This window comes from Equus caballus, chromosome 11 (genome assembly GCF_041296265.1).
Source record: "Equus caballus isolate H_3958 breed thoroughbred chromosome 11, TB-T2T, whole genome shotgun sequence".
Lineage (NCBI taxonomy): Eukaryota > Metazoa > Chordata > Mammalia > Perissodactyla > Equidae > Equus > Equus caballus.
Genome location: NC_091694.1, coordinates 38,019,646 through 38,029,728, shown reverse-complemented (window position 1 = coordinate 38,029,728; position 10,083 = coordinate 38,019,646). Strand labels below are relative to the sequence as shown.

The 10,083-nt window shown below is 40.6% G+C and overlaps 1 protein-coding gene across 15 annotated transcripts in view; it reads right to left on the bottom strand.

Annotated features, from left to right (window-relative positions):
- RFFL (ring finger and FYVE like domain containing E3 ubiquitin protein ligase) overlaps window positions 1-10,083 on the bottom strand; it is a 71,693-nt gene that overhangs the window by 53,140 nt on the left and 8,470 nt on the right. For 3 of the 15 annotated variants that reach the window (XM_070227641.1, XM_070227650.1, XM_070227662.1), the window contains exons 2-3: window positions 8,486-8,733; window positions 7,486-7,560 (exon numbers count right to left, since the gene is read on the bottom strand). The exons of 7 other annotated variants lie outside the window; for them this stretch is intronic. In XM_070227641.1, coding sequence (XP_070083742.1) covers window positions 7,486-7,489 — 4 coding nt within the window. In that variant the 5' untranslated portion in view covers window positions 7,490-7,560; window positions 8,486-8,733. Of the gene's footprint in view, window positions 1-93; window positions 239-7,485; window positions 7,561-8,485; window positions 8,734-10,083 lie in introns of those variants that run through there. 5 more of the 15 variants (XM_070227652.1, XM_070227642.1, XM_070227645.1 and 2 more) reach the window with 3 other exon arrangements.

Genomic DNA, 10,083 nt, shown 5'->3' with positions numbered 1-10,083 from the left:
ATTTTGCAGTCCCTACTATGCCAGAAAAAACAAAGACTCCTGAAGCATGGATCAGTGGCTGGCCCAACCACTGAGATACATTTCAGCCATTACCTGTGCTCTATCCTGCCAGGTATTTTTATCCGAGCTCCCCCAGAGCCATGAGCAATGAGCCAGAAGGCCACAGAAGGAACTCAGGCAGAAAGAACTCTCAAGGCGATTTCAGCTCAGCATTCAGCCAAGAATCTTGCCTGAAATCAAAAGTGTCAGAAAACTGCAGCAATTAGACAAATTGTGAAAGATGTGGTTACCAGGAAGGGCACCTCACACGTGACAAGCTTCTTACCACAAACAGTTTCTCTTACAAAAGTCTCAACAGCAGTCCCCAAAATGTGAGGGAGAGGTTGGTGGGAACAATTACAATGATGCTTCCTGCGATTCTCTAAGCCAGTCCTCACAGGACCTCACGTCTCGAGTCCAGATAACAAAGGTTTACTTTCTAACGGATCAGGGCTTCTTACTGAAAGTGGTCTAGCACCGTCCACTCCACTATCGCTTACAACCTGAGGCCCCGTGGGGCACCTACATCACATAGCTTACATGGAAGTGAATTTACTGGGAAGGCCCACTGACAAACAGGAAGAAGTCCCCCCAGAAATTGAAAAACGGAAAACCACCAACAAATTCTCCTCTAACTCAATGCTTTAGCTGTTTATACAAAGTATAATTTTAGAATCAGGAATAAACTATAAACAATTCTTCAGTACTAATAGAACTAAAACTAGTAAAAGAAGTCCCGAGGATTGCTAATATCATTTATAAATCACATTCCACACAAGGAGGCCCATGTGTAGAAGGACAATTATAAGCCCACGTTACATGAAATGGAACCTATTTCTAAAGACCTACTCTGAAAACTCATCGTGAGAGATGAGCTGACAGAGTGTGAGGCAGCTGTAGGCTGGCGATTGAGAGCTCCACCTTCACAGTTCGCCTGCTTGGCTTCAAATCCTGTGTGGCCTTAGGCCCACTATTTAACTTCTCTGCGCAGCCTTTTCATATCTGTGGAACATAGATAATAGTACTCATACCTCCTAGGATTGTTGGGAGGATGAAATGAATTCAGAGTACTGTCCCTGGCACACGGTAAGCACGCAATAACTACCAGTAGTTTTTAAACAAGTAAAATATGGCTCGAAGAGAAGTATCCCGCAGCAAAAGCAATGTCAGTCTTTTGATCACTCTTACACAAAATTCTCTCGTACTTTTAGACAAGAATAAGCCTTCCCCCAACTTCCACCAAAGAATGCACACAATTTCATTCAGAAAAAAGTGTCATCTTACACAATGGAATGAATAAAATAAACCCTGCTGAGCATGCCTAACACTTCCCGAGCTCTCGTGGGCAACATGTGATTTCAATAGGAAAGGGGCCGGTTTTGTAAAGACAGTTTTATAACATACTTCACCAAATGAAATGTTCAGAGCGAAAATTCAAGCCTTCCCAGAGCAGGCAGAGAGATTTTCAAAAACATCTGTACCCTCACTCATGTGCCCCATCCTTCTTTCCTAATCAAGGTCATAATTACAAAAGTCCCCTGCAGGCTGGCACACAGCCTGACAAGTTGCTGTCCTACTGAATAGTCACTAACTAGGAAAGAAAGGCCCAGGGAGAAGACAGTCTCATAACAGCCCACACTGCCACCCGGCTCCAGTTAGGAAGACAGAGTGTATTCCAGAGATGCTTAAAGAAAAAAGGCTTGACCTGAATAATCTAGACACATGCCATACCTTTCTCCATTGCTAGGTTTCCCAACTATTCAGGGAACAACCATAGACATTTTGGATTTAGAAATATAAATTGTTTTCAAAAGTTTTCAGACAATGCTTGTCCAAAGGCCCTAACATAGCTAGTAATTTAGACAGCTGTGCTGGGAGCCACAGAAGCTGCATTTTTTAACTAGTATTGCTTCTGAACAATTGAAACTTTCTCCAGTGCAAAGTCCAGACACAGGGAGCAGTGTTCCTCACAAACATCCAAACAGTTTCATTATTGTTTAACTACCAAAATAACAGCGCTCCAATAATCTATCAAGTTTGACATTTCATCCAACTAAGCAATTAAACCAGGACACACAGCGTGCAGGGAGAGATTTTTTCCCCTGCTCCAAATCAACACTCATTCTGACATTACAGCCACACAAACCAATAATCCTTGTTCCTAGAATACTTATAAAGGCGTCTAAAAAGCAAACAGACAGAAGTGCCTCAAAGAAACCATGCACTTCCAAATTTGATTTTGTCTCCCACCTTTAAACATCTTAATTGACTATGAGTAAAGTTACAAGCCAAGAAGTTAGAAACTCCTTTCTAGCGTTTAGTCAAAAGAGGTAAATATCTCTCCTGCTACAGGCACAAAACGTAAGTCCTATCAATTTATTCTTAAACACGTTAAAGGTAAGCATCCCTCACCTAGTCCCCGAGTATTAAAATTGTGGTGCTGATCTAGCAAATCACCAACTGATGGGACTTCTTTTCCCAAGCAGGAGTGGGAGTTCTCAGCGGGCTGCTTGAGTTACAGGCAGCATAAGAAAAAACACGACCAATGACCTCTGATATCAAGTTTCTAAGTGTGTAGTCACACACCCTCCATAGAGGTCCACGTCAATATAAACACAAAAAATCACAGTAAGTAATACATTGCTGTTCATCCAAGTGCATACTCTTTCTGGTAATTTATTTTTCTTGCACTTTATAAAACCACTAGTTGGTAACAGATTAGAAAGAAACCTTACAAAACTGGTCCTTCATTACAGAGAGTTGGAGAGCACTAACCTTTCACACTAGAGTGCCAGTTTAGTCATCTATTGTTCTGCTGGGATCAAAGCACCCTTGCCCTCACTATCCTATAGCTTCTGATTTGAAGGTAATTAGCAAAACCAGGGGCCGGCCCTGTGGCCCAGTGGTTAAGTTCGAGCGCTCAGCTTCAGCAGCCCGGGGTTTCACCAGTTTGCTTCAGCAGCCCGGGGTTTCACCAGTTTGGATCCTGGGCACGGACATGGCACTGCTTGTCAGGCCATGCTGGGGTGGCGTCCCAAATGCCACAACTGGAAGGACCCACAACTAAAAATATACAACTATGTACTGAGGGGCTTTGGGGAGAAAAAGGAAAAATAAAATCTTTAAGAAAAAGAAAAGAAAAACCAGGAATAAGGTAGACCATGGTGTAATCTAATGGAAAGAGCACCGAATTAGGAGTTAAAAGACCTCACTGCTGATCTGCAGGAGCCAACAAACTTGCTGGAGACCCCGGGTGAGTCTGGGTCCCTTTACTTCTCTGTGCCCTGCCTTCCTCCTCTGCAAAATAAAGGCAGCCCTCTAACATCAGCATTTCTCAGCCTTATTATTATTTTTTAAACGTGTGGTTCTTTCTCACGGCAATACTTTCTCCAAGTGTGGTCTGCAGATAAGCTACATCAGAATCCCCAGCTTCATTCCCAAACACAATGATTCTATAGGTCTGGGCTAGGAACCAGGACTCTGCAATTTCTACAAGTACCGAGGAGACACTGACACACGCTAAAATCTGACATCTATTGTCGTAATATATATTCTTACTAATGCCTTTAGGAATATAAAAAGATCACAATTTGTGTGTAATCCCTGACAAAGAAATTATTTTAGGTAAAAAAACCTTTTTAAAATCAGTATATTAAAACTTACAGAAAGCATGTTTTAGTATGTTTTTATATTTGTAATATATAACAAAAAATTTCAACTTTTCCCCATTTTAAAAAATGATGTTTGGTTGGGAAGATGAAACGTATTTTTTTTTTTTTGAGGAAGATTAGCCCTGAGCTAACATCTGCTGCCAATCCTCCCTTTTTTGCTGAGGACGACTGGCCCTGAGCTAACATCCATGCCCATGTTCCTCCACTTTATACGTGGGATGCATACCACATCATGGCTTGCCAAGCGGTGCCATGTCCACACCCAGGACCCAAACCAGTGAACCCTGGGCCGTCAAAGCAGAACGTGTGCGCTTAACCGCTACACCACCAGGCCGGCCCCTCAACCGTATATTAACATATATGTAAACATTTACATGCTATGGCATCAAAAACTACTTTCTTGACAAGAAATTTTGTATCAATCCCTCCCAAACAAAACTAGTGGCTTATTTTTACGTATATGTTGCTTCTAAAAAGATGAGACAAGGGGAAAGATTTCAGGATGCTATTTGTGAGCATTTCCACAAATAACAGTGCAGGTGTGGACAGCCTGTATCTCAAATAAAAACCGAATTAGATAAAACTGTCAATATATTTTCATTTTTAATATCAGTTTTGGTAGTACAAGAGACATGTTGATGTGCTATATAAAAAATTATATGAAATAAATAAAATTTAGGAATCCAATGAAGATCATCTGGAGGTGAAGCTGCAGACTTTCTATCATTTTTATGGCCCCCATTAATCGGTTGGTTCCCTGTCGCTGTTCAACAAGCTGCTGGTCTGCAACTGTGTCAACAGTCAGAGAGTTGGGAAACACAGCCAGATCAATGGGTGTGGGGGTGATGATTCAGAGTTACCTGGAGTGCTGGGTCCAACCACATGATGAGGGTAGTAGAGAACGTAGAGTGCCCTTTGTCAAGCTCTCTGGGAATATTCTGGCACCCCTCCATCCCCACCTGCTCTGTAGCAAACACTGGCTAAGGTAAACTTCAACTCTGACTCAGAATGATTAACTCCTCATAGGTATATGATAAAATGACCAGGAGCGGTAGCTGAGTCTAGCCACGCCCAAAAGGCAGAAACAGAGGCAGACAAATGCGAGAGAAGCTGGAGTCTAAGACTTTTCCACTGTGGACGGGCCACATCCCAGCCGCAGCAGTGCTTCCCTCCCACCCCACATCCCTGCACAGAATGTTAGCCTCTAACTGTCCCTCTTCACCCCCAGAAAACCCGAATGGCCCAACAATGGCTAATCTGCAAAAACAATTCCTCCCTCTTCCAGGAACCACCCTTGACTAAGGATTCCTCAAACCAGCTGAACTTCAGCTGACCCACTCCTGCTAAAGCCCTAGAAAACATTCCACCCTCTTTCCCCAAATTAGATCGTTCCTTTTGTCCAGCATTTTCAAATAAAGGTTTATGATCTGGTAAACTTCTTTCACACCATGCAAAATAATAATTTAACATGGTCATAATTAATTGGCTGTGGACCCACTGACTCAAGACCTAAGCAAAGGTTAGACGTCGACAGACGAGGCTTGGTCATTCCTCAAGCAGACATCTTAATCATTATGAAAGTGAAAAAAACACAGAAGATTCAGAGAAATTGCTAGAGGGACAACACGCTTTCCTATATATATTAGCATAAAATATATTGATTCATGTGCCTCTAAGAATGTAGATGTGTGATCAGGACTAAGACTAGAAAGATTTTCCAAAACACAAAGAGTACAACAAGAAGAGGACGGGGTAGGAGAGGACAACACTCCATTTACTTAAGAAAAGCCCTTTTTTTTAAAGCCTTTTAACATAATCCAGCAGTTGCAAATAAACAATGGCGTTGATTACTAAGGAATTACATTCAACAACTCAGAGGCCAGCAGAGCCTCCAGTTGGCCTAACTTCCTGTAAATTTCAGGATGACTAGGCAGCATTTCTTTAAAGAGGATGAAGACAGTTAAAACATTGCAGCAAATCAGCCTGGCTCCAAGGAGTTCAAATGGCGGTGGGCTTCCTCTACTCTGAGAACTGACCTGGTGCAAACAAAAGGCTGTCCCAGGGAGACCTGACCACTACACAGCCCAGAGATAACGAAACCATATCTGTGTATGAAATTCTAGAAAAGCCATGTAAACGTTAAACTAGGAGATGTCGGCTCAACCTGTAGCACTGGAGAGGGGCAACTTAAAAAGTCAAATAACACTAGCTCAACAAAATTGTTTAAAAGTTCAAATTCAGCACACAGGTGGTAGCCTCTAAAAAAGGCTGCTGAGAGAGCAAGAAGGTTTTGCTGTATCTTTTTATAGGAGAGGACAATGGAGAAATTACCAGACCAAGGTCACTTTCCATTTTAGAAAAAAAAAGGATTAGCAGCCTTAACAGAGACAAAAACCTGTGTAGGTCAGAACTCCACGAAAGCAGCAGCCTGGTGAGAATCTCTCCCAGAATCCTGTAGGAAATGAAGTGTGGATTAGGGTAATTAAATGTACAGTCTTCTCAAGAGCGACTTCTGTTCCTGAAAACTAGAGCCGTTTCTGTGAAACGTATCATAGAAAAATTGAGAAGAGGATTTGCCAGGCATCAGAGCCTTTCCACTTCCACATCAGGTCTGCAGGTGCGATGATCTGAAAAGAACAGAGCAGCGATTGGGGAGGGAATTAAATAATACAGCTTATCAGAGAAAGCCACCCCATCCTCTAGTCTTTGCAAAAGTTCACATGCTCGTGTAACTCTAATATACTTATCGGTTTCCAGAAATTACATACACTTCCTCAAAAGAGACATAAGAAAAAATATAACCACGGGGTAAAGGCCAAACATTGTCTCTTCTGAATGCTTAAACAGCCAATTATGTGTCTTAATACATTAATGAGAGAGAGAGAGACTATTACAGTAAAGTTGAAGACATCTTTAAAAATGTACCCTGGGGCCTACGTCCATCCAACTGACAGTAAAATCACCCCTCAAAAAAGCAGTTTTATGCAACGTCTAGTATTTTAATTTCCCAGCTGCCAACAGAAACATATAAGGAGCAGAAATTAAACTAATTATGTCAGCAGTGCAGTGAACAAAACTTTAATTGTATTACCCACTAGTTAGACATTTGCCGAACAATACAAAAGCCCTTAAGGGGAGAAACTTCTTTAGAATACAAATGATTCCCAATCAATACGACAGAAATTAGTCTGTTTGGGCAATAAACAGATTCAGGGTTTAGATGTAAAAATTCAAACATCGTGATTCAATTTAAAAAATAAATATGTAGAAACAAATCTCTAAAATGTCCTTAAATCACTCTGTGATTTACATATGCTGTATCATTAATAGGTCCTTTAAGCCAGTATTGTACTAATAGCTTTTTTAACATCCTGCCCACAAAAGAGCCTATTCATTTAGCTAGGAGACAGGTGTTAGCAACTAGCAACCTCTTTTAGCCTTGAGTTCCAGGGGCCTGGCCTGGGATTATTGTGGCATGATTGGCAAGTCGAAAGGAAAGGCGGTTTGAAATAGGGAAAGGGAGGAGAGAGGGAAAGAGAAACAAAAAAGACCAAAAGGGAGAAAGGAAGATGAGGCAAGAAATGGATGTCAGGTGCTCCTTAACCAGGCCACCTTCAAAGCTTCCTAGCCTGATCTGAGCTCGCGGGCTACCACCCAGATACATAAGGCAGAATCTATTAATTTATTCCTGCAGACAGGAATTCTGGATATATGCCTACACTCCACTCATTCTAAAAACAAAAATTTTAAGTGTCCTATGACTCATTCTTCTTACCCATATTCTCTAGTTCTTAACTTTAATCTTCATTCTTTCATACATTTTCTAAAAGAGCTGACTGAGTAGATATTCCTAGAAAGAGATATAGAAAAGGCTGGATTTAGAAAGACATCTTGAGCCTACAGAATAAAAATCCTATGAGAAAGAGGAGAAAAGAACATTCATTGAGTTGCCTACAATGTACAAAGAACACATTTTCTCTCTTTTAATCCATATAACCATCCTACCAGGTACTATTTTCATCTTGCAGATGAAGAAATGAAGCTCACAGAGGTTAAGTAACATGTCCAAAGTAGATGGAGGAGCTGGGATTCAAAACCAGGTTTGTCTAGTTCCTAAATTGTTAGGGTTTTCCCAAGTTTAATTCCCCAACTAACATATTTAGTGCCCGATTCTGTTTTACCTCTGATGGTTCTGTATTTCAGCAATTTTTGTTCCTTCCATGAACTCCGCAAAGGACCTCTGCTAAATTTTATTGACTATCAAGCATCCATTATTTTCAATTAGCGCTTCAGCTATGTAGAAATGAAACATCTGGCAAGTTAGCTTTATTTTTAAAGCAGCCTACCTAGAGTTCCCAGGCTTGTCTCCTATCCAACACTGATCATAACTAGATTCTACGACCTATTCAGACCTCCAGTTGTTTCCACATTATCATTCATTTGTCCACTCAGGAAATAAAGGATGCTACTTTTATCAACCCTCCCTCATGACTCCTGATAGATAATACAGCAGAGGGGGCCTCTCTGTAAAGTAATTTACATAAAAGTTATAAAAGCTCTTTGTTATCTGTCATGACTCGGAAATAGGCTATTCTAGCAAATCAAACATCCTGGATAACATAATGATGCTTTTAAAGGGACCGGCAATTTATAAAGAATTTCAAAGCAACACAACAGTGGTTCCCAAACCTGGCTGAATATCAGAATCACTTGGGGAACTCTGGAAATAGAAGCCAGAGTGGTTTTTAAAATGTAGATTCTCAGTCATCACTTACCCACTCAATCTCCAGGAGGTGGGGCTGGGAAATCTGTTTTTAAAGAACCCCTCAGTGACTCAGTTGCCAACTGCTGGGTACTGAATCGTTCGAGGCGTGGTTGGCTTTTGGAAACTCTTTGCAATAAAACGCTAAAAAGGCTAAAGCTGCACTAAATCCAAAGTGACCTTCTTTTGATGATTCAGGAGACTTCAGGATCTTCCAATGCCTCCTGGTTCCTCATTCATGACTAGTCACTAGTCACTGTACTGGCAAAACCAGAAAGTAAGGAAAGGTTAGGAAGATTTCATATTGTTTGACAGCCAGAAAAACCAGCTTCTGTTTTTCTATCAGATTCGAAGAGCTGGTTTTACCCCAGAGGAAATGCAGATTTTACGCTTGCTTTGAAAAAGGAAAATGTTTAAAAACACGCAGAAGGATTCTCTTAAACAACTGCTCAGCTTCAATTCAGAACATTAATAGGCCCAAATGCTTAAAAAATGTGGAATATTCAACCTGATCAAGAGAAAGCAAAGAAACTTCATGGCCGTCTTAATGAAGAGAAAGGAGGAGAATGGGTTTAACTAAGAATGGCATTATGGGATCAGATAAAACCACTGTCCTAACAACAGCAACTGATAAATCCCGGAAACTGGGAGAGCTGTCTTTCAACACATGAAGCCAACCATTCCTACCTCTCCGGGATGCCTTTCATGTAAGATATTATGGAGATATTAAGATATTAAGAGCACAAGTGGTTTTAGGATTTTAAAACTCCGTGAATAATATAAGGTCACAAAATAAGAAAGTGACCACACAATTTCCCTATCGAACGAGTGGGAGTTTATGTGTTTGGATATAAAAAGATCGTGCTTACAACTGTGAAAATCTTTCTTACCTAAACACGAGTAACCACCACCAATAACCAGTAACCATTACCAACCTCACCAATAGGAATCTAAACCATATATTCTCATTAAACTCTAAATTATAACTTAGCTCTGTACTGCATGGGTTATGGGATTCCAAGGTGCAGAGGCGAAATCTTTCCTCCTAAAACAAACACTACAGCCAGTACAAGTTTGCTAAAAAAGTCTCTAATCTACCATTAAAACAATAGCAGTATTAAAGGTTCTATTATAAGAATAAAAAATGAAAGTGGAATTAATCCTCCTAAGACTCCTTAGGTTTATGTAGGTGTTTTCACAAAGTCGTAGACACAACACTTACAGATGGGTGTGGCTGTTTTAAACATCACAATGAACACGTAAAGAGGGAAGAAATGGGGCCCTTTTTTGTTATTGGTGCTGTTTGTCTTGTCTGTTTAAATGCTGGTTAACTGAAAACGCCTTTTCCACTGCTATTTTAAGAGCCCTTAAAGAGGCATTCCTATCAGATGGTGCTAAGCAGAATTATGTCAACTGGCTTGGCCATGAGAAAGTTTGAAAACAAATTAACTTCTAACCTTTCTGAGAACAGCTCTCTCTTTGTGTGTATTATTTTAGCAATTGGTTAAATTAAGTCAATTTAGAGGTTTACAATCCTTGATCCCTGAATGTAAACAGCCAGGATACCTGTTCAATATGAAAGTTTTTAGTGGGCTGATCTTTGTAATCAGA